A 24,705-nucleotide genomic window follows, 5' to 3' on the forward strand; every position below is an offset into this window, starting at 1 on the left:
TTCCATTTATTTATTTTAATAGTTATGCGTCATGTACATGTACAGCTCAATGTGACGTATTTGGTGCTTTTCTACTCTATTGGCTTTTATTTTCTGACAAAAGCACACTACAGATGACTCTTGTTTTAAAAGCCACTTAATACACAACAGGAAGTCAGTACACAATTGCGTCGTAAGCACTCTGCAGTGTTGTAATAGGCTATTTGAAGTGATCAATATTAATGTGTATACTTAATCAATATACATAAATTATACATCTGGACCAAAGCCAGAATGATGCAGATAATGCAGTGATTTAGATTGGTTAGTTTTGTTTTTTTAATTTGCGCTCCATTTTTGTAACCCTGTTGTTTTGCAGCCACTTTAGAAAATCCCTGATTTCAAGCATTCTCCTCCTTGTCAATCAGTTTGGTCTTCAAATCAAATCCCGGAGCTAAATTTGAGTCTGCCACTCCAATTAGGCACAGGAGAGTGAAAAGAGGATGGGGTGAGGGAGAGGCAGGACAGAGCAGGCAGTGTGGAAGAGAAAAACTGAAATTGAAAGAAAGAAACTGGGAAATTGGGTTACTGATTACGTACATCCCTGGCCTTCTGACCGTGTGTGTGTGTGTGTGTGTGTGTGTGTGTGTGTGTGTGTGTGTGTGTGTGTGTGTGTGTGTTTGTGTGTGTGTGTGTAACCACAAACAGTGATGCTCCTGGGTGCAGCGTAACTGGAAATGAAAGAATCTTTTAGTAAAAGGGTCAGTGTTGATGTAACCGTTTGATTTCCTCACTGCCTTCAGGAAAATGCGTTTTTAATCAAATAAAAAATGTGGAATTAGTGGTCTCATACTTTTCACCCCAAACATATTTAGAGAACATTTATAGTCAAATGAGCATAGTCTATTTAGCTCTTGAGTTGTGTTTTCCGTTTTTGCGGGTAAGATGTATTTAAATATGTGTGGGATTTTCCTGCCCTGTGTCACTAACTGTGACACCCCTCATTAATGTCTGTGTGTGTGTGTGTGTGTGTGTGTTTCTCTTTCTCTTTTAGTTCAAGAGGATGTTGAACAGGGAGTTGACTCACCTATCAGAGATGAGCCGCTCTGGGAACCAGGTTTCTGAGTTCATTTCCAGCACCTTCCTGGGTGAGTGATGACACAGGAAAACTCGCTGGTTTGGAATTTTAAAAATAATCTCCTTCTTTCTGAAATGTAAAAATAAATATGGTGCCAAGCTTCAGAGTGAGTCTGTGGTGTCATGTTTCGTATATAGCCATACACATGCAGAAAACACAATTTTTTGGGAAACCCTGTTTTAACAGCAATATGATATGTGTATAATCTCTTAAACAGGTGTTTTACTTAAACCCGGTTACAGTAGTACCATCATATCAAATTCAGGCCAAATTTTCAGGAAGATCACTTGATTTTTTTTCACTTCAACATAGTCCCAAAAGGAAGTGTGCAACAAAAGACGTCAACATCCTCATATTGACCTCCCACTTGTGTTTCACTGGGTGTCTCCAGACAAACAACATGAAGTGGAGATGCCAACACCTCAAACACAGAAGGAGAAGGAGAAGAAGAACAAGCCCATGTCTCAGATCAGCGGGGTAAAAAAGCTGCAGCACTCCTCCAGCCTCACAAACTCTAACATCCCCCGCTTCGGAGTTAAGACTGAGACAGAGGATGAACTGGCTAAGGTGTGTTTGTGTGTCCTGACAAATAGTGTACACATAGGTTGTGCAGCAACTAAAACAAGTCACACATTCACATAAAAACACACTGAACATCTGAAATGTGCTTTGGGTTAGGGGCTCAAGTAATAATAAAAGAACAGAAAGAAGCCAAAAAGAATGTTTTGTTTCTAATTGTGTCTCAATTCCTTTTTTCAGGAGCTTGAGCATGTGAATAAATGGGGCCTTAACGTTTTTAAAATCTCAGAGTTCTCTGGGAATCGCCCACTGACAGTCATGATGCACACTATATTCCAGGTAAGCACTGTCACTTGTTGTTTTTGTCCTAATCTTTTACTACAAAATAATGTTGAATCTTGAAATTGTTTTGAGCATGAACTCTCTCTTGTGTTTGTAGGAAAGAGACTTGTTAAAAACATTTAAAATTCCACTTGACACCTTTATAACATACCTGATGACCTTAGAAGACCATTATCATGGCGATGTGGCCTACCATAACAACATTCATGCTGCTGACGTCACCCAGTCAACTCATGTGCTGCTATCCACCCCCGCCCTCGAGGTGAGGCGCATGTGCGCACAAAAGCCCACACTTTCACAATCAGCTTCAATCAAACTTCTGCCCCAAGTCCAATCATTGGCTCTTACTTGCAAGTATACTTTTGTCAAATGGTTTCATTCTCTCATCAATGCCCCCCCTCCCCCTCTGCGCTTGATTTTGTTTTTCAGGCTGTGTTCACAGACCTTGAGATCTTAGCTGCCATCTTCGCCAGTGCAATTCACGACGTGGACCATCCTGGTGTCTCCAACCAGTTCCTCATCAACACCAGTGAGTCTATATATGGCACTGTCTTAGCAGCTACGTCAGTAGCTCAGCAGTGTCATTAGTGCATATTCACAAAAACGAACACGCACTCACACTCTGATACCCAGGTGCACACTTTCTGCCTCACCAGCACACACATTGGCAATTTCCAGACAATTAACCCAACCAAACTTGGATGCAGATTTACTGTACATGGATAGAAAAAAAATTTCAAACAGAACACACATGCATATATGCCAGTTAGTTTGTTTTAGTGTTACAGCCCGGCTCTTGACCGCGACAAGAATAGGATATAATGAGAGTAGGCTGCTTTTTTTTTGTTTTTTTGGAAGTTTTTTTATTTTTGGGCCTATTAGGCCTTTATTGTTGAGAGTACAGCTTAGACTTGAAAGGGGAGGTGGGGGGAGAATGACATGCAGCAAAGGGCCGCGAGTCGGAGTTGAAACCGCGGCCGCTGCGTTGAGGCTCTTCCTGGTGAGCTGCCCAGGTGCCCGAAAACCATTTTTATTTTGAAACAATCAAAAATAATCATCAAAAACATCATGACATTAATCAGCATAACTAAGCAAAGAGTAAAGAAAGAGGCTGAAGTCGCCGTCACGCTGTGCCTGTCGGAGCCAAAAATAGCAGCCTGTACCAGGTGCAGCTCGTCAGCACCAATCAGCACCTGCAACACGTCAAACACAAGACCCGAGCCAACAGGCACAGGGACACACAAAGGCAGGGAGGCCGCAGCCGTCATACAAAAATACATACTCGTGTCATGGCTTCGACAAGTGATTTCAAGAAAGAGGTGTTCACAGAGGAAATCAATTTTGTCCACAATGGTACCCTTCCTCATAACACAACATAATTCAGGCAAACATGTTCTCAGGGGGTGGGGTAAACACCCTCATGGACATAGTAGACAACACTACATAGGGAAATCTTTGTTTGACATATTGTGTAGCTTAACTGCTGTTGTTGGGATGAAGTGGGATAATAGTTATGGTTACCAAATTAAAGAGCTACAAATAAATAAATCATATTTTTAGATATCTGTAGTGGTATCCAACCACTAGATATCCATCCTCCGTTTGTGAAGTAGAGGGAGAAATCATTATTTTTGGATCTTTATTTATTCAGGGAAAGGTTCACTAAGAGGAAGCCTCTCTTTTGCAGATCACATTCCCACAGTTCCACATTCATACCTGGAAGCTGCCCAGTACAACCACAGTCTGATGTGCTGGCCACTGAGCAACTCCACTGGAGCCGTTGGGTTAAGGGCCTTGCTCAAGGGCACCTCAGCGGTGGCTCTTTCACTTTCCCCGCACAGATTTTATCCTGTCGGTCTGGAGGATTGAACCGACAACCTCCCAGTCACAAGCTTGCTTCTCTAACCTTAAGGCCACCAACATATCACAGAGATATCTTTAAATCTCGAAAAGATAAAAGCAAAACTATGTGCAAGACTAGATACCTCACAGGGAAGTGATGGAAGTGAGTGAAGCGAGCCTTTAACCAGATGTACATGGTTAACAGTGACACATGAAATAGATTTGATATACAGTTGGTATCGCCCTAATCAGCTATTCTGAAAACCACTCTATATATGTGTGTTGCATAAGAGTATTAGTAATATCTTCCTCAGAACTCAAAAGACACCGCACTTACTCACACACAAAATGGGTGTTGCTTGTTTGTGCTTCCCATAAGCCCAAAATGGGGAATCCCTGCAGTAAAGGCAGTGTGAGTCATCTTAGTTAGGAGCCACCAGACTGATCTTATGTCAGCCGCAGAGCAACAGAGCAGGATCCCCTTTCTCCTCTCTGCTGCTCTGTTCCACTATGGCCGAGACTAATGCATCTTAATGGGAAATCTAAATACAGCTAGAGGACCTTCAAATGACTCAGAGTGGGGAAACCTCTGAGCGGAAAATGCACTGGGGCTTTCTTTTCCATATACAGAGCAAGGGATGGATGGGCATGTGTCACAGCAGCACACATCAAATTTGTTCAGGCCTATTAGCAGTGCATGTTGTAACTCTAATTAGCCCCTCATTTTGTTCGAAAGATGTACCTCGTGTTATCTTACAAAATCATCCCGGCAAAATCATTTCAAATTTCTTAATGCATAAAGTCTGTTAATACCACGTTTTTATTCTGCTATTTAAAACCTGAAAAACCACAATCCCACTAACTAAAATGCCCTCCCTGCAGATTCAGAGCTAGCGTTGATGTACAATGACTCGTCGGTGTTGGAGAACCACCATCTAGCAGTTGGTTTCAAGCTTCTACAAGAAGAGAACTGTGACATCTTTCAAAACATGACCAAAAAACAAAGACAATCACTGCGAAAGATGGTCATTGACATTGTAAGTAAAAAAATCTTAAGTGCAATGCATTATTTGCACTACATTATACGTTCATTCAATCACTTTTTTTCTGTCTTTTTTGCTGTTACCAGGTGCTAGCAACAGACATGTCGAAGCACATGAATCTACTGGCTGATCTGAAAACTATGGTGGAAACCAAGAAGGTGACCAGCTCGGGTGTCTTGCTGCTGGACAACTACTCTGACAGGATACAGGTCAGGAGACAGCTACAGACCAGTAATTTTCATGTATATTCAAAGAATACATGGGTCCCCTTAAAGATTCTGCAAGACTTACTGTAGGCTTCTGGAACCTTTCACATCTTTTAGAAGGATAAATTATTAAGTGTCCTCTGAAGTTGAACAATGACATTCGGTTGGGTGTCCTTACAAAATGTGTGGTACTGAAACCATGGTGAAGCTTTGACTACTTGCAGGACACAATGACAGTAACACGCCAGCCTCCTTCATTTTGGACTTGAAATTAGTTGAATTAGTTTAAACGCATTAGTTTGAGTTGCATTAGTTTCATCTCTGCAAGCAAATTAACTAAGCACAACATTATAATCTTAGCCTGAAATATCACTGTTGTAATTATGTCGGGACAGAGCCTTTATGCTTCCTTCTAGTACCAATCATGGCCCCATGTTTTAGACCCTTTTATTTGTTGCATTCAGGTTCTACAGAACATGGTGCACTGTGCAGATCTGAGCAACCCCACCAAGCCTCTCCAGCTGTACCGGCAGTGGACGGACCGCATCATGGAGGAGTTCTTCAGCCAGGGGGACAGAGAGCGGGAGAGGAGCATGGAGATCAGCCCTATGTGTGACAAACACAACGCCTCGGTAGAAAAGAGCCAGGTAACACGCATACACGTGTACTGTACATGCACATGCATATTGTGTATAGACACACATTCAGTTACTTATTTTTCCCACCTCGCTTCCTATAGGTTGGCTTCATAGATTATATCGTTCACCCTCTGTGGGAGACGTGGGCTGACCTGGTCCACCCGGACGCCCAGGACATCCTGGACACGTTGGAAGATAACAGGGAGTGGTACCAAAGCACCATCCCCCAAAGCCCCTCTCCTACCTTGGACGAGGCTGAGGACGGCACTCGACCCCCAGGAGGGGACAAGTTCCAATTCGAGCTCACCCTGGAGGAGGACGGGGAGTCAGACACTGAGAAAGACAGCGGCAGCCAGCCGGAGGAGGAGGAAGACGAGGATGAGGAGGAGGAGGAGGAAGAGGAAGAGGAGGAGGAAGAAGACGAGGAAAACAGCTGTACTGACTCTAAAACACTCTGTACACAGGACTCTGAATCCACAGAGATTCCTTTAGACGAACAAGTGGGGGAGGACGAAGAGGAGGAGGTAGCGGAGGAGGGGGAGACACCCTGCTCACAACCCTGTGCCGTGGAGGAAGAGGTAGCAGAGGAGGAAGAGGAGAAAGAGGAAACCCCCCACACATAGCAGTTTATGGACAGCACCTGATTAACTGTTCTTCTTAGTAATGACAGATGATTATTTATAGAATATTTTTGGGGGTTTTGTGGGGTCTGTCTGTGTTTTTTTATACATTTATGTTTCTGGTTCCAAAGCGTGTGCTGCTCTCCACCTTTGCCACTCCGCCTGTCAGCTTTGTTCAGACACGCCCACCGGTACTTCAAGTTTTTTTGCACTCAGGAATACTCCTCTCCATACCTGCTTGTACTAAAGTGGTGTGTTCTTATTTCACTTTTACACCTTCCCTTTTACAAACTTAACTTTAGTACAGTGCTGTTCACATAATATCCAATTTTCCTTTCCTCTGCTTGCCTTGTCTAAAAGTTTAGCGGTGTTTCTGTGTTTTATCAAGTGCCCATGCTCCACAGAGACAGCTATCGGTATGTTCAAGGATGATCTCCCTCTCGATTGGGCCATTTCCTTCCTTTTTCCGAATAAGGAGGCATTTTATGCTGCCGATGGCGGATGACGCCGCAGAGATGAAAGCTGCAGCACACGGGGGCTTTTCCAGACACATTTCTAATGTGGAAGTCTTCCTTTAAAACCTAACTGATACAAAGCTCAAACTAAACAGCCGTGATGCTTTCGTAGACTTTAACTTTTGTATTGTACTGTATAATTCCGAATTAAATTTAGCAATCAAAGGCTTTCTTTTGTTAGCAAAGAAGATCAGAGAACTTTCGAAAACCAACGGGGAGAAATGTGTTCCAGATAGGGAGAGCGTCATGGCTGGATCACATCTAGAGTGTTCTGATGTGTTTGCACTTTCTCCAATAGCATTTATACTACTACACTCATGCCACTAAACCCCTATGTGGTTATTCCTGTGAGTTGAAAATTTGAATTTATTCATAGTTTTTTTCATTATTTTGGTGAGAGTTTTTACCGACTAGGAAGCAGGAGCCCGAAGTCTTATGCTTTACTCTCATTGAAATAGTTTTTGATGAAGTCTTTACATTTTATTATTGTTGCCTGCAGTTCTTTTGAACACATCCTGAGACAATGCAATGCTTTGTAGTTGATACAAAAAGCACCTTTTTTAGAAGCTTGATTAGTGCTCAGAGTATACAGAAATAGTAATGGTGTTAAAAACTACTGGGGTGATTTTATACCAATGTTATGAAAGCTTTTACCGTGCTTTTATTTTTCTTGCCCATTTTGTTTGACGTCCTCATCCCGATCAGCTGCATACTTGTTTGTTTTCAGCCACTTCAGTTTCTGTTAAGAGTTATGAAGTTTGCCATCTCGACATTAAACCCAGTTGCTGTCTTTGTTTTCAACAAGACAATCAGCTCCATTACGAAGTCATCAAATAAATCTCTCCTCTACTTAGATATTCTAATGCACTGATATATTCATATATCACCACTTAAATATTTGTAATATGTTAAAATGCGCCAAAACACTCATGATTACCTAGGCTTGAACAGTGCTGTCTTACACCTCGGCCAAGACTCTTATTTCCATGTTTCTATAATTTTTCACTTTACACCTGATTATATTATTAATTGTTATATTTTTCTAATTGTTGAGTCATTTTTGCAATATAAAGGTGGTACAGTAAATATTTAACTGTAGCATAGACCACAGTACAAGCTTGGCAGTTACAATACCCAAATATACCTTTTTTCTCTCTGTACATAAAATATGAAAAATCAACAAATGTAAAAAGAAAAAAAACACTTGAAATATTGCACATTGTTTTTTTTTTTTAAAGGGGGCTTATATTAATTCTCATTTCAAAACTTAATTTAATCATTCATTTTGTGCCAAGATTTTTTTTTCTCTCTCTTTTTCATCCTCACCCAATGCCCTTACCTGTAATAAAATGTTCTGGTTTTATCGCTGTTTACAAAATTATATTTATTGTGCTGTATATAATATATAATTATTAATGTTATTACTATCATAATGCCGTTTGCTGTAAATGGTTGATTCTTACCATCCCTTTTGATGATGGTGTGGCTGTATTACGTACATCTTGTTGAGAGAATGTTTCTGACCGTGTAAGAGCTTCGGTGTAAAAATGATCCATTGACAGGTTGCTTATCTGAGAAATAGCTCAGTGAAGAGAGGGGAAAGCCAAATTGTTTTTTAAAAAGAAACTGTTCCTTGGCCCATGGGCTGTGCCTTAAATTCAAAGCATGTCATTTACTTTATTTAAGCCTTTTTCTATTTATTTTTCTAGTTCTCTTTTGCTGCATTAGTGAATCTTTTGGCTTGGGTTGGCCTGATCTCCTGTTGTGAATTGGAAAATATTTTTACTATCACAACCAAACACATCCTGCACATCCATCAAAACTGTGTCTCTGTGAAGACAATATGTTGTCAGTGCAGAAGCTTGCATGGATTCAGGTCAACCACAAGTCATCGATGGACTACTTGAGTGATGTGTGGCCTATAGCCGGATGTCCAAGAGTCATTTTTGCTGTAGAACTGGTCGAAACAACTCACACCTTCCTTGCGCCCTGCCACTATACTCAAAGATGTGACCCAACCGCTCGGATTTAATCGATGTCTGAGTAACTTTGCTGTGTGTTTGCAGAGTTACTGCAGTGTAGTGTATATCCATGTGGTTGTACCACAGCTCCAAACACTGAATGGGGTGCAACAGGAGTGTGTAGTTGCTTCTCAACCGCAGCCTACAAAGCACAGAGGCTTTGAGACACATCTGCATGTTCAGCCACTGCTGCATTAATTACGGCTGAAACACTGACAGTGTGTTGCTTATCTATGCTCGGCCCACACCTCCACTCGCATTACATGCAATATTCAAAACAACTGACATCTTTCTGCCGGGCAGGAGAAGGATTAAGTATATTTCTGTAGTGAATGGCAGATTGGGGTGGGTGGGATTGGGGTTTGGGTTTTGTCCCGAAACAGGGACTCTTATTTTGACACACATACTGTAGATTCTAAACAGCCCTGGACCAATGGAAACAGTGGGTTCTTTTCTCATTCTGTGTTCTATTTTTTATGGTATGAAAGGAAAACACAAACTGTAACTTAAAAAAAGGTCTTCAGGACAATTATTTTTTGGGTTATGTCTTTAGAATGCCAAATTGTCTGGACGTTTTACAGGACAATTAAAATGTTATTTTAATGGATTCCTTGTTAATTGCAGTCTATTGGATAGCACTGTAGATCATACAACTTTATGTAAAAAACAAATAAAAAAGAATGAAAAAAAGTTTTTATATGCAATGGATTAAATAAAAGCATGGGTTGATTCGGCCTACTCACTGGTTTCTTGTTGTCATTGTTGCAGAGTGTTGTACACAATCCAGTTTGGGATGGATGCACTGTACATTTGTTTAACTGATTAAAGAGATGACAGCCTGAGAGGAAAATTTCTATATTTGGCATTTCAGTAACTCCCCACCGAGTGGGGTTGAAATTAGCTGGGTGTGGTCTATAGTTGTTCTGCTCTAGACTCTGTGTCCCTGTACAGCCTCTTACAGAGATTCACATTACAGTAATACACTTATTAGAAGATATGCTAAATTTTGTATTCTTTGTTTTGCATATATGTTTTACAATCTTTACGCACTACCAATCTCTGGGTGATATCTGTCTTTGAGCCACCATGGCTGAAGGGCATGAGCAGCACATTCAGCTCTGTCCTTCATTCTTACTGAACAGTGTAATCTACCGTTCATCTCATCACACAGTTACCACTGCAGCGTTGTGTTTATTGTCAAAGTGTTATTTTTTTTTACATGGCCACCAGCCATGAAGATCCTGAGAAATGCAATAAAGACAAATACATGTGTTGCATATGGTACTGTTATAGTACCAGTTATGAAGTGATCAATAAATCCATCTTTGACATGTAGGTTACACAGGTTTACACACTTTGGTAGATAAAGCTGGTAGAAAAAAATATTCAGATCCTTTACTTAAGCAAATACTCTTATAAGAAGTATTCCTGGAGCAGAATGGCCCCCTCTCAGTTTAATATTATATATTCTATCATTGGATTTTTATTATTGATGCATGCACTGTTTAAGTAGGATTTTTATGTTGTCTGTATCTGGTTTTATGTTGTGTTGTATCTGGTGAGGGTGAAGCTGCAGTACTACTGCGTTAACATTGTTTACTAGGCTAATGTTGCAACTGTTAGGTAGTTTTATCTACAACAATGCATCATATTTTATATATACATTTTATATGTAAAATCAAAATCTCCAAATAACTGGTTACTATAGCATCAGATAAATGTGGAGGAAAAAGGACATTTGAATGAAATGTAGGTTAGTATACATAAAAAATAGTATAACATTGAAGGTAATTGTACTTTAAGTACAAACTTAGTACTTGTATTTAGCTACATTTCTAAATTATACATTAGCTATATTATCTAATTGAATATTAGATTATTACTTCTGATGGAGGAACATGTAAGTGCCATTTTAATTAAGCTGTCAAGATGAGGCCAATTGTACACGTGCTGTTGGGTAGTTAAATATGCATCTAATTAGTCAAATCTTAATCTGCAAAGTATCTCAAGACTACAGCTGTGTACATGTAAAGTCAAATATTTGCCTCTAGAACGAGGTGAAGTAGAAATATAAATAAAGTAGCATAAAATGTGAGTAATCAAAGAAAATACAAGACCCCAAAAATGTTTTTAAAGACAGTTATTGAGTGTACTTTCCACCACTGCATTTGACCACCAAAGCAGGAAAATTTAATAAAATGTCAATTCCTTCACATTAATCACCAGCAATGCAAGTGTAGCGCTCCAACACTAGGTGGTGTACATTGCCTCAAAATGAAACAAGGCTTCTGAGCCGCAACAACAGGACACAGCAATGCTTCTGAGACAGCAGGTTAGGGTTGGGGAGCAGCAGCCACCCAACCCCTCCTTCATGCCTGTATGTAATCAGAACAGCGAGAGAGAACACAGAGACGCACTGATAGAATTTGATTTATTTCTTATAATCTCAAAAACATACTTCTAACGTTGCTTGCACTCTGAGAAACAAATATATTACTTATATTTGTAAAGTTTTTCTAAAATGAGATTGGACCAGATTTGAGATTTGACTGCCACATAATGTAATTATTCCTCTTATAAATGAATCTTGACTGGAGATCAACACAATAATAATGTATATCATGGCTACTAGCATAAAATTATAATATCACACACACACAGATGCACACGCACAGAGAACGTGTATCCCTTTTCTTAGAATTTCAAGAGTATGGCAGATGGCATGGACTAAGTTGTCTCCCTGACTATCTTTCACAATAACACTGCATTTTGACATGATAATACAAGATCAACCAACACCCAACAGTTAGCAGGAACAGCATATAGGACGTGAATACATTTGTACAAAAGGTATACACAAACAATGCACTATATTACGTAATTTATCTGTTCAATATGGCAGGTACACACACACACACACACACACACACACACACCAAGTCACACATTCAGTGGCTGCCGTCACTGAATGAAGCACACTCTCACTTTTTTTAGGGTTGTACATCAGTTTCAGAGCCATTCTGACCGAACTGTCACTCACATACTGCAGATAGAGTCTTTGTACTCGAGGACAGGAGAAACTATGTACAGGGTTTCATTCATAAAATATTGCACTTATTGGCCCATTGCATCTCACAGCAACTGCTATGACAATGCTCCTAAATCTGTAACACAGAGTGATATATACACATCTTATTATATAAATCTACATAGATAAGTCAGAACTGGTTTCATGCAATTTTTTGGAGTTTTTATTCAACTATGCAACACACAACTGATGATGCTAAAGGAATTGTAACGTCTTGGCACAAATGTGTGTTTTTTTCTATGACTTGTATGGCTGAAATGTTTTCTGGATTTAAGCTACAACCTTTATACCATATGGACTTCATTTATCATCAAAATCACTACATCAGTGTATATACCTGCATTCAGATTTTAAACTAATGTTCAGTGTGTGTTTATGGTGTTTTCTAAGTAGGGAAATCATTTTAACAAAGCACAAAGATTTTTTTTTAATATATATGGCTGTTTCTTCCATGCCAGAGCTGATCAGTTGTTGGATATCATACACTGTACTGTGTCTTGTCAGTGTGAGATTGGTATTTAATGAAATGCTGGATCACATCTATTATATGGAGTTGAGGATGTTTAGGTTTTATCTTTACACTTTTGGCAGCATGCTCATCGTATCAAACTATAACGGGTGGTCTAAGAGGCTAAGCAAATAGAAATAGTTGCTTTTAAGATTTACAGATATACTTATCAGAGCAATTACACATATACAGACAGCAAAACGTGAAATAGTACTCACAGCAACATTATACATACTGGATTCATTCCAAAAGTAAACATGACAGAAGAACTACAGAGGCCGTGTTGGAGATGCTAAAAGGCCACTTTTTTATCCAAGGTAGATTATTTTTTCGATGACAACGTTCCAGCACTCGTTTGTGACTCAGATGTAATATTCACACTCATGCAAACCCACACACACTTACTGTAAAGTCACACAACAACCACACACTCATTACACAAAGGAAAGCCGCTACATACTATAGTGCACTAAATCGTAGATTTGGCAGCTATAGGACACAAAATAATCCTATAAAAAGAAAATACTTACTGTACAAAAAACAAAAATGCAAGCACTCACTGACTCTATCCCTCATTTTATAGCTATTCTAGGTCTTAAGGACTTTTTAAAGGTTTTAAGGATTAACTGTACATCATGACTATGGACTATCTCCAGCCTTATCACACATACTCGGTTTATGACCATACTAAAACTAGCTGAAGAATGAGAATACGGTGTCTCTATATTATAGATATCCTGTAATGTTACACATTTTACAATAGCCATGTCTGTTTGTCTGGTTATTTGCTCTTGATATAAGGTGATAAAGTTGAGAGATAATACGAACGCATTTTGTAATTCTACTACTAAACAGGGTTTGAGCTGTAGTCCAGAGAAAGCAGCACTAGCAGGAGTGATAAGGGAGAACAAAACTCTGCACACTACAACCTTAGAGGACCCGCGCTGCCCTCCCTTTTGCTTCCTGACGTCAGTCACTAACAGTTGCATCCAGACTGCTGGAGGGGCGGAGCGCTGTCTGTGAGTTTGGCAGTGGGAGCTCCTGTGGGGACGGCCGGATCACTGTCCAAGCTCTCGGACATCTTGTCACAAATTAGGTCAACGAGACGTTCAAAGGTCTGCTTCACGTTGATGTTGTCCTTGGCGCTGGTCTCAAAGAATTCAAAACCTTGGAAAGAGGGAGAGCAAAACTTGAGAACGGGAAATGATAACATTTTTGGGAAAATCTTTGACAGTTTTTAAAAACAAAGCTGCAGCCACGTTGCAGTGTTTTTGATGATGTCCCAAAAGGGTTGAATGTTGCTCCAAGACTTACCCAACTGTTCTGCTAGCAGTCTGCCATTGTCCACTGAGACCACTCGCTCCTCTTCCATATCACACTTATTTCCAGCCAGCACCACCTGTGCATTGTCCCACGAGTAGGTTTTTATCTGGGTCGACCTGCACGCAAAAAAAGCATTACAGTCACACGCTGTTGCTGCGTTTGGAGCAAAGGGCACGATGTAAGCTTTGTTCGCCATATAGACCCGTCATAAACAGTGATTACGTCACCTTGTGTTTGACATCATGTAATATTTGAGTCATTGATGGAGGCAGGGGAAAAGTGGGACAACTGCCTGTCTGTGCTAAAACATAATAATAGTCATAACATAGTTATCGTAGTAATAGTAATCACTATTAATCAGATTTAGTTTATCATTAGGTATTTTCTAGCAATTTGACAATGATATTTGTCATACTTTTTATCCTTTCCTTTAGATTTGTTCTTTGGCTTCTGCCTACTTCGGATTGGTAAGCCATTAACTGGATGTGTTACAAACAGGTTGATGGATATTGTAGTCACTGACAAGACATATGGGAAACACTGGTGAGTTACTTAATGATGGCTAACTGTACAGAAGCTACACACACCTTGCATATGTGGATCATTATTTGAGCTTTGTCTTTAGCCAGCCAGAAAAAAGATTTACATCCCAGACAGGACAGCTAAATACTGGATAGGAAACTGTATATTGCCTGTTCCATATACACTACACTTTATGTACGTATGTACATATGTATGTACAGTATGTATGTTTGTATGCATGTATGTACATACTGTATGTATGAATGTATGTATGTACGGTATGTAGGTATGTATGTATTGTATGTATGTATGTATGCATGTATTTATGTGTGTATGTATGTAGGTATGTACAGTATGTACGTACGGTATGTTTGTATGTATGTATGTATTCATGTGTGTACTGTATGTATGTATGTAAGTACGTACATACTGTATGTATGTGTCTATGTATGTATGTACGTACGTACTGTATGCACATATGCACGTACATGTGTCTGTATGTAAGTATGTTAGTACATGCTGTATGTATGGTCGGCATGTATGTAAGCATGTACACACTGTAAGTATGTATTTATGCATGGTATGTAGGTATGTATGTACTGTATGTATGTATGTTTGTTTGTATGTATGTGTGTATGTATGTATGTATGTAAATGTATGTATGTACATGTATGTATGTATGTTTGTGTGTCCTGCTGTATGAAATAATTTGCATTGTGAGCCATGTCAATTGTTCCTGCATGATTACAATGACATTTTCAACATTCACATCATTTGCAGGAAATTTACTGTGAATCCAAGAAGTTCTTGTACTGTGCTAACCTCCAAACACATTTTGAGAAAACATTTAGGGAACAAATATCTCCCGTGGTGTTGCAGTCTGATTAAAAGTAGGGCAGTGAACACACCACAGGCTGAAAACATTAGAGAAAGCGCCAGTAAGAAAGAGAAGAAGAGACGAGTCAGAGAGAGAGAGAGAGAGAGAGAGAGCAGCATGATGTTAGTACTCCTCTCTTTCTGGATAGTTCTGATGTCTGATAGCGGTTCAGATATGGGTCACTTTGAAGTCAACTGCTGATAATGTTCACTGACAGAAAAAAAGATTTGTGTTTTTATCACGTCTAACAAAGCTACGCAGGCTATAAAAGGTCTGTTTTTTATACAATTTAGCCCCTGGAGAACAGAGGACAACATGAAAAATGTGAAGTAAATGCTTTGAGATTTTGGTGTGTGTGTAGCGTAATTCTTTCCATGATTTCTTCTTCTGATTCCTATATTTGATGTCATTATTACAATAGTACCCTGTTTTGTCTCTGTCACTGGCAGGAAATGAGCACGTCATAGGCCTAATTCAGCCACAGTTGGGGAAGGAGCCGTTGCCATAGCAACATCTTTTTTTCTACAACCTTGTCACAAGGAACAAGGGAAAGAGAAAGTGGAATTAAAGCCTGTGGCAAAGGCAAAAAAGAAGAATTTTGATTACGTGAAGGGTGAAAAAAAAAGCATCTTCCCATACAGCTGACTGATTTGTCTGGTACGTAAACTCACAGGTAACTCGCCGGCATTGTCTCTGCCAGCGACACTCTTGGCTTTGTTAATTGAGATACCCATCACAGACAGAGCTCAAACTGCAGTATACCATCAAAGTGTCAGACAGGCCTTTAAAGAATAATAGGTGTGTCTGCTCCGACCTCTCTGAACAATAGGACCTTGATCTTCTTGCGAAGAATGACTTGAAATCTATTTAAATACAAAACAGGCTGATAATGTGAAGCATTTTAACACAATTCATGCTACCAATAAATACATCCCAGTTTTGCCTTTTTAAGACATTTAATCCCCATTTAAAGAACACAAGGCTTTAAATACGTGCTCACTTTAAATGCAGCTAATACAGCTGTTTTAACCATGACACATGCTCCTAAAGCAGCTGTCAAGTGCTGCTACTGTGGCTAAGTGATGTGGGCTAAGTAGACACTGGCCTTAATAGTGATTGTCATAGTTCTGCATAGATACATGTCACGTGGCATTCAGCTCCAGTCGTAACTGCAGAAATGTCACCAAAATATCAGGTCTGTGTGAGTCATATCATGATTTCCGGCAGCTGGAACAGTAACATCATGAGAATATGACGATTTAGAAATACTTCCTCTCAAAATAAGCTCTTTCTGTGCTCCCATAATCTCTTCGCCCTGGCAGACAGAGATAACTGCAGGACAGCAGGGTGTAAATAAAACGGAAAGTGACAGCTTCTCACCACAACACCTGCGGAGAGTAAGGGTGTGAGGAGAACAAACCTGTAAATCAAAACACACATTTATCTCTAATTGGCAGTTCTGGAATTCCTCTGTGTTTCACCAAAAGCTCTCGCTGCAATGTTCCACTGATTGGGCCGATGAGAACTCTTGCTCATAGAGCAAGAATCATAACCCAGAAACTTGGTTTCTGCAGCCAGTTGAACACTGCCTACCAGTTTTAGACATTAAATGAATCATCATCGATCACAGACATTTGGACTTGGCTCAGCGTTGCTCTTCAGCCTGCAGACGCTTGTGTCGTACATGGACGAGAGTCATCACCTTGACAATTTCCCCCTTGATCTCCAAGCCTTGGTGCACACTACATAGCAACACTGAGAGAGAGAAATGTACCGTAGCTGTTCGATAGCGATGCTAAACTGTTTGCAGATTTGTCTTGGAAAAAGGAAAAACAATGTACACTATTGAGTGTGCAGGATATCAACTGATTGCATCACAGCAACAAACGCAAAGACCTTCTGCTGTGTGTTGATCTGATGCTCATAACAAGACAATAAACCCCCCCGGAAAAGGAAATAGGACGTTGAGACGACTGCTACATGCAAACCCTGTCAAAAACAGACGAACATTGATTCCAAAAAGCTCAAAACGACTTACCAGTCCTGCACAGCACCGAAGGACTCCTCATTGGTGATGTCGTACATTAGGATGAAGCCCATGGCCCCGCGGTAGTAGGCAGTGGTGATGGTCCTGTAGCGCTCCTGGCCTGCTGTGTCCTACACACAGACAACTTGATTTAGCTCTGCTGTTAGCCAGCTGACTGTTATTTATACTGTCAGGCTCAGCAACAATGACATGACCCTGCACAGCACAGCCTGTATTAGTCCATAACTGTAAGTGAGAAGCCATGTACATTATTAATCTGCAGCTATTTATACATGCTAATAGACGCCTTGGTTCCAATCTGAGCACTGTTTAGGATCTACGTTTTCACATCTACATTTACATATGGCTGTGTTGGTTGTCTTCATGATGTGGAAACACTCATTATGCTCACAGCCTCACTGGCTTTGCATTGGTAAAATGCCAAAAACAGCAGTTCAGTTTCAGTTGATGAGATTGATTCTTTCCTCTCCTCGATAAAATAATCGCTCAGCTCATGGCATGCATTTGTCAGAGAAAGGACGAGAAATAGAGATATGATTTCAGTATTGGGGAAACTGCTCGCTGTTCATGATAAGGCTGCATAAACTGCTCAAAGGCAAAGCAAGCGGTTGATTACACAGTATTCGAGGAGCGTTGTACACAGATTGCCCTGGAAACAAGCGCCAACTGCAGCCTTTGCTATGGAATGTCAATAAAAATGCTCAGGGCTCCTGACAGACAGATTCAACTCTTCAGTAGAGAGTGTCCATGAGGAGGGCAGAGAAATGTGTGCTTAGGAATATTTTTGTTTGTTCAAAGATGTGTATGCTTGTTATTTTATGATACGTTTTAATAATAATAAATACCAGTGATGTCCCTCCTGTTTAGAGTTTACTGCACTGTTGTTCCACCCACAACACATGTTTTTGCAGGTTTCTGTGAATCATGATGGAGCATTTTTGGCTGCTCCACTTAGCTTGTGTTAAACAGAAGCTGGACAGGCAGCACTGGATTGTATCTACCACTGTGGTTTTGCTTTCTGACAGTCTGCACATAGCTGCAACAATGTGCCTTTTACAGCCTGAGGACAGCTCTGACCTTCACTTTGTAGAGACCAAGCTCGCAGCCTGCTGAGCTTCCACACAGACCACAGCTAAGACCTTTTGTCGGTTTACAATGACACCAAAAATGCATGTGAATGTGTGCATTTTTTATTTAAACAGCTAGTGTGTGTTGTATAAAGAGCACCGTTTGAGGATTGACATTCTCAACAGCAGAAGTGGATGAAGAAAATGTTTCATCGATTTTTTTTTTTTTTACTGTTACTGTACATGCACCAAGTCATGATACAGTATGTACAAGTCCTCCTGTTTTAATGTCTGCTTTTTCTCTTGTCTGAATTCTGAGGCTTAGACATTTCAGTAGCCCATTGATTTTTGTTCAAGTGCTTGACAATGACCTTTGCATTTCCAGGTTATTTCAATGAGCCGGCTCTGCTCGTTTTCATTTAAAAAGACAGAGCAGGACAAAAAAAAAAATGCTGAGTGTTGTAAATTGGAGCTCCTTAAAAAGCTTCGATCTTGGTCTGCAGCTCACCAAAAAAATCAATCCAAATAGCTGACTGCTTCAAGTAGAGAGGTAGTGAGCAGACGCTGACACGTGCCTGAACTCTTCTTCATTCAGTAAAGGGAGTTCCACTTTTCTCTGTGATGTGCTTCATTCACTTCAGCTTAATACGACAACAGGGAAAACTTTGTGATGAATTTTGACCCTTCTAACTCTTAGCAGATCAATGGTGGGACTACCAGATAAGCATGCATGACATAAGCCAATAGCCTTGACCTTAAAGGGCCACTTACTTAACGTCTCAGCTCTCTTTGGGCCCAATTAAAAAAGGCCGACCAATTAAATGAATGCAATGGCAATCCTTTTTCTCTCTAAATATGCTTGTCTTTGCTAATGATGAAAACACATTATCCCGATTAGCCAATGTCCAAATCTAGTTTTCACATCCTGCTAGACGGCTTCTTCTTTGTCTCTTTATATGGTTAGCAAACAACACATTTCTGGGGGGTGACTAATTGCTGCGAAACATACAGTGGCTTGAGAAAGTTTACAAACCCATGCTAAAGTTGATTAAAAAGAGAAATACGAAACATCTTTTGGAAATTGATCTTAATGCCTTGATTGAAAAATGTAAGACACCAATTTTGTGAATAAATAATGTATTGTAAATAAATAAATGTTCTTCCTTAAAATACAGGGGGCATAACTATACACCCCCCTATGTTAAAGTTCCATAGAGGCAGGCCTTTTTTTATTATTAAAGGCCAGTTATTTCATGTATCCAGGATACTGTGCATCCTGATAGAGTTCACTTGGCCTTTGGCCCCCCCACATCATCATAACATACTCCTCACCATATCTATAGATAGGCCTTGTGTTATTTCATTTAGCCTAATAGCTGGTTTGATTTGCATTGAGAGATGATCTTATAGAAGGTTCCTCATGTATATCTTTTTTTCCCCTGTATTTTATAGGAAGAACATCTATTTATTTACAATACATTATTCATTCACAAAGAAAACTGGTGTCCTTAACAGGTTGGATTTTCCTACATTTTTTGAATTAAGGCATTCAATTTTGGCACTTTCCAAAAGATGCTTCATTGTTCCTCTTTTTAATCAACTTTAACATGGGTGTGTAAACTTTCTCAAGCCACTGTATCTGGTATGACAAGAGAGAACAAAAACTCAGAAGGAAAGAGGTTTGGTGAAGCACAGAAAAGAAAAATAGAAAAAAGAATAAGTAGATAGAAAGAGATGAACTTTAACTCATCTATCTGTTAGAAAAATTATGGTACATACCTTTTCTCTGATTATTATTAAAACTGTTTGCATAAAAATACCTTATTATGCTGATCACTCTAAACAAGATAACCATGGAGCCATCGTCTGTCCTTGTTAAAGACACAGGATGTCTCTGGGGGCAGAGCAGGCTGAGGAGACTCCCAGACCCAATGAGATAAACTGACAATATCGACTTTGTTATGACTTTGTATTAACATCTACTTTGTACTAATGAGCGGCTGTAGAGAGCTTCCAGTTGGACATTTTCTGTACTATTCTGTAGTGTGAAAACTGTCTGCTTGTGTTCACAAGTAAAAATGAACTTTGATATACCTTCAGTGGTGTCTACTCTTGTTGATGAAATTATTCTAACACTATCCCTCACTATCTGAGAGGTATGACCACACAATCTGCTTCAACAGCTCAGATGAACTCCTAATTAAACAGCCTCCGACATTCTTCAGTTTCCCACACATTCTGAGGAAGGTGTTGCCTCTGTGTTCTCCTCTGTTGTGCCAAACTAACACTTATTTGTCTCCTGTCAGAAATATTGTGACTTCCATCTGTGGCCATACTTGAATGGAGTGTGGTGTGTTGAACAAAGAAAACACAATACAGCAAGTTTTCTACAATTAAAGCTTCAGGATGTGCCACATGCTAAAATGAACACTATAACATTAAAACATGCCTTAGTTAGGCAGGGAAAATGTCATTTTGTAAGTGAAATGGTCCGTTTTGCATTTTAAATTGATCTTTTAAATGTATTGCTCGCAATGATGTCAGTCTATCTAAACCTACAGTGCTGAATAATGAAGGAAATAGGATCAGTTTCATACATACAATCTCTATTATACTTTGACTAAAGTATATATAACATTATGCAAAAAAAAAAAGATCAAAAGGTAAATGTGTCCAAGCATACCAACTTAGAGTATGATCATGCTTGCTTTGTATTACCAATGAAGCATGATCTGTCCTCAGAGACAAAACCCTAACTTAAATATTATTAATACATTGCTAATCCCGAGTGCGGAGAGGACTTTTTTTATATGGCCAAACACAGCTATAAAGCTACAACCTGTCACAGCCCTTAAAACATATCAATCTACAAAGAAAGATATGGGCAGGGGTCAGGAGAAAGTGGTCTCTGTGTATAGTTGGACATCCTTTTACAGACTGGAGTCCCGCTACAGGAACACAAAGACGGAGCGAAACGAAGGGCCAGGGCGTCTCTGAAGAGCCCCTACCCTGTCAAAGCTTTGGTAGCCCTCCATGAGACCTTGGAGAACAACAGAAAACAGATTTCTTCCATACGTTAACTATGTTTCGAAGTCTCAATGTAACTGTATTAAATGGAGATTTGTGCATGGTTGGCATGGCAGAAAGAAACCCAGCTGTACTTTGTGTTTTTGTAGTCTAGAAATGTGTTTTCTTCCTACTATAAATGCCAATCATTGGAGGACATGCAAATTGTATATAGAGTGTGGCTTCTAAATGAAAGGGGAAAAGGCAGGTCATTCAAGAGTTAACAGCAAATACATAAGTAATCGTCTTGTGTTGACCAGCCAGAACAACATTTTTGATAGCTATATTCCACTTGTTTCATCTGGTTTGGTCAGGAATCCAACAATTTGTGACTGCCCTGTAAATGTTTAATGTTTGGAAATTAACGTTCATACCCAGATCTGCAGTTTGATCCTCTTGTCATTTTTATACACAGTCTTTACTTTGAAGTCGATGCCCACTGTGCTGACGAAGGCCGAAGTGAAGGCGTCGTCTGCGTAGCGGAACAGGAAAGACGTTTTACCCACGCTGCTGTTGCCTATGATTAGCAGTTTGAACATGTAGTCAAAGTTTTGGTCCCCGCCCTCTCCCTTTCCTTTTACATCCTGAGTGGCAGCCATCTGCAAAAAAAAAAACAGAGAAATACTGAAAAGAATGTATTAAGAGCTTCACCTTAAGTTACTATGAAGCTAATCTGAGCTGTGACACAGACGACTTGACACATCTTATAAAAACCGGATTATTTGTTTTTCAGTAGACTCTCAATGTTAAATGGAGAATCCAGTGCAAGCTTGCTGTACAGGCCACAGATCAGAGGTGACAGAAGGCTGTGTCGGGCAAAACCAGCATGACTACTGCAGCAAGCTGTTGTACTGATGACTATTAGATAACCAGGATTTTAAAAAGCTGACTTTTTCTTCTCTTAAGCCAAAATGATTAATGGAACTAAAGGATTACGATAATTGGTCAATACTGTAATTAACTAGAGAGTTCACAAATGCAAGATACACTAATATCTTGTATAGGCCTACAACAGATACACTGTTTTTTATTTAGCCTACTTGGCAAAATAGACCCATACTGTATTTTAATAAAACATGTCAAACTACAATTTCCCAGTTAAAACGTTACTATTAACAGTTCTGAGTGTGATGTTTTGATTTTATATTTAAATAGCTATCCTCCTAAAAATGCAATCAAATGTCCCCAGCATTAGATCTTCTTCCACATGAAAATCATACCCTACTGTTGTGCAATGGAAATGTATCTTTTACAATAAAAACGCATCTACACAGAGAATGTCCATGCGAGCTCCAAGCAGGCAACGACCTAAAAGGCCAAGCTGCTACAGCAAGATGTCAAGAGCACAGTCATCGGTGCTACAAGGTGAATATTTTGACAAAGATGCGATTATATGTCAAACATGGGCAGCCGAGCTCTCCTTGTAGCCAGTTATAAAAGATGCCGGACCTCCGTCCTGCACATCCTGCACGGGGTTTCTGTTCGCTTCCGTGTATGAAGAAAAAAACCCACCGAGGCAGTATTTGCAAGGACGTCGCTTTCCAAATTCTCAGTGTGATGCTGGTATTTACACATACAACGGTGAAACCAACGATTTCATATGAAATTACACGCTGTAGTTGAGCATGGAGCTGCATGCCAGCTAATGCTACACGAGCAATTCTGGGCAGGAGGTCATTTTATGTATTAACGAAATTCTTCCACGTAACTGTTAATAAAAACAAACAAGGACATTGTGTGAACAAACCTGTTTTGAAGACCTTGGCTCTATCTGTATCTGCCCCTGTGTTGCAGAATACGGGTTTTGTATTTGTTTCTAATGCAGGCGTTGGTTTTCTTTCCCTCTCTGTGTCTCTCTTTCTCTTTCGAGCGCCGACCAATTTCAGCACCTGGGAGCTGTCCCCTCCTTCGCTTCGCGTTTGGCACGCGCCGCTGAGCTGACGAGGCTGGCTCGCGTGAGACGAGCACGAGCAAAGCAAGGGAAAAGCGCGTGTCATGCGTGTCTGCGGCGTCACCGAGGGGTCAAGGAGATGGGGGTTGTAGTTTTTGCACGCTATCGGCACAGACGCGGATGATGGCATCAAAAGTCGAGATTTGACTACATTACTCAGCATGCAGCGCTCCACAGCTGGCAGCAGCTGGGTGGAAACAGAGGAAAACGCTTTGTAGTTCGTTCTTTAAAAGACATTACATCGCCTACAGACGCTCCACATCGTCCAAGAGAAAGTGTCCACTTACACAGGAAACCTTTGTTCAGTCCCATTGCTCAGTAGGCTAGACACATAGGCTATAGATGTTTAGAGACATATACAGCATACTATACTTTATATGTGTTAGTTTCAACGTTGGATGATCTCTCCCTCTTTATCTCTCTTCCTAATGAGCTTAATAACAAAGCCATGCACCTTACCTTCCCATACAAGTCCATTTATGTCTGTTTTAAATTCCCTCCAGCAGCTATTATAAACTCCCAGCTGGACAGTAGCCTAAGCCTATATTTTTCTTTCTTTCTATTTTTCAGGAAGCCAATATAATGGCCTCTCCTTTTTGCGTCACACGCGGTCTGTCTTGCTGCCCCCCAACCCGCCCCCGCCCGTGCAGCCAGATCCGCTTCAGAGAACAAGCGGCTGAGCAAATAAGAGAGGTCTGAGTGCTGATGAATATGGTTATTGTGGGCCTTTTCAATGGGAGCAAGTGCAGGATGGGGCCGCGGCGGAAGTGAAAGAAAATGGGCACCTTTGCATTTATAATCACACCGGCTCTCGTTTAGACTTATTAATGTACCTGCATCATTAATTTGAGAGATGTAAATGTGAAACTGTACCATTATCATTACGAGTTGAGGACCATTTGGCTCATACCAGCAATTATTCTCTTATGAGCATCTGTGGGCCTAGTCTCACTGTTGTTAACTCTTCTCACACCGAGAGGTTATATTCCACCACAGTCTGACACAATTAGACTCTAGCTTGCATGAGTCTTGCATCGGCCAGTTGGAAGACATTTCATAGGGTGAGGATGAAGTTCTAAGGCGGGGAGACCAGGGATGGTTGTAACAGCATCACTTTCACCAATAAGGGATAACATAAGAGTCATGTGAGAAATTTCATGTCTAACCACTCACTCCCTGATTTTGCATGTGAATCTGCACGGCTGTGAGAAGAAGTGTGCAGATTTGAGATGGAGATGGTTGTAACACCATGTAAGAAAATGCAGGTTTGTTGTTTTACTAAATGTCAACGTGTGACGTGGATTGTGAGCTACTTCTGACCTCCTCCTGAAGGTTTCCATTTGTATGTGTAACATTCATAAGTATAATCAGAATATTTTCTTAAAGAAACCTC

The 24,705-nt window shown here is 40.2% G+C and overlaps 2 protein-coding genes across 9 annotated transcripts in view; one reads left to right on the plus strand and one right to left on the minus strand.

The window, feature by feature from the left end:
• The window catches only part of pde4d (phosphodiesterase 4D, cAMP-specific), a 181,788-nt gene extending 173,761 nt beyond the window's left edge, over window positions 1–8,027 (plus strand). For 6 of the 7 annotated variants that reach the window (XM_034872668.1, XM_034872667.1, XM_034872670.1 and 3 more), the window contains 9 exons: window positions 1,034–1,127; window positions 1,509–1,684; window positions 1,877–1,975; window positions 2,076–2,240; window positions 2,408–2,507; window positions 4,703–4,857; window positions 4,950–5,072; window positions 5,534–5,716; window positions 5,809–8,027. In XM_034872668.1, the coding sequence (XP_034728559.1) occupies window positions 1,034–1,127; window positions 1,509–1,684; window positions 1,877–1,975; window positions 2,076–2,240; window positions 2,408–2,507; window positions 4,703–4,857; window positions 4,950–5,072; window positions 5,534–5,716; window positions 5,809–6,330 (1,617 nt within the window). In that variant the 3' untranslated portion in view covers window positions 6,331–8,027. The remainder of the gene's footprint in view (window positions 1–1,033; window positions 1,128–1,508; window positions 1,685–1,876; window positions 1,976–2,075; window positions 2,241–2,407; window positions 2,508–4,702; window positions 4,858–4,949; window positions 5,073–5,533; window positions 5,717–5,808) is intronic. The other variant, XM_034872669.1, reaches the window with a different exon arrangement.
• Window positions 8,028–11,277: 3,250 nt separating this feature from the next.
• rab3c (RAB3C, member RAS oncogene family) lies at window positions 11,278–23,938 on the minus strand. 2 transcript variants are annotated; one of them, XM_034872676.1, is made up of 5 exons: window positions 23,772–23,938; window positions 21,736–21,960; window positions 17,220–17,338; window positions 13,774–13,898; window positions 11,278–13,626 (listed from the first exon to the last, which is right to left on the minus strand). In XM_034872676.1, the coding sequence occupies exons 1-5, from the start codon at window positions 23,787–23,789 to the stop codon at window positions 13,436–13,438; spliced, it is 678 nt and encodes a 225-aa protein (XP_034728567.1). In that variant the 5' UTR covers window positions 23,790–23,938; the 3' UTR covers window positions 11,278–13,435. The 2 variants fall into 2 exon arrangements, with proteins under 2 accessions (XP_034728567.1, XP_034728568.1); XM_034872677.1 differs by lacking the exon at window positions 23,772–23,938 and adding an exon at window positions 23,109–23,383.
• Window positions 23,939–24,705: the final 767 nt, after the last annotated feature.

The sequence above is a fragment of the Etheostoma cragini genome, chromosome 5 (assembly GCF_013103735.1).
Source record: "Etheostoma cragini isolate CJK2018 chromosome 5, CSU_Ecrag_1.0, whole genome shotgun sequence".
Taxonomy (NCBI): Eukaryota; Metazoa; Chordata; class Actinopteri; order Perciformes; family Percidae; genus Etheostoma; species Etheostoma cragini.

Bases quoted from the DNA above. Each gene is read 5' to 3' on its own strand.
- rab3c (XM_034872676.1), bottom strand. The intron at 17,339-21,735 runs GTATGAACGTTA...GTCTGTGTGTAG, and splicing joins GGATCAAACTGCAGATCTGG to GACACAGCAGGCCAGGAGCG. The intron at 13,899-17,219 runs GTAAGTCGTTTT...TTTTGCGTGCAG, and splicing joins TTCGGTGCTGTGCAGGACTG to GTCGACCCAGATAAAAACCT.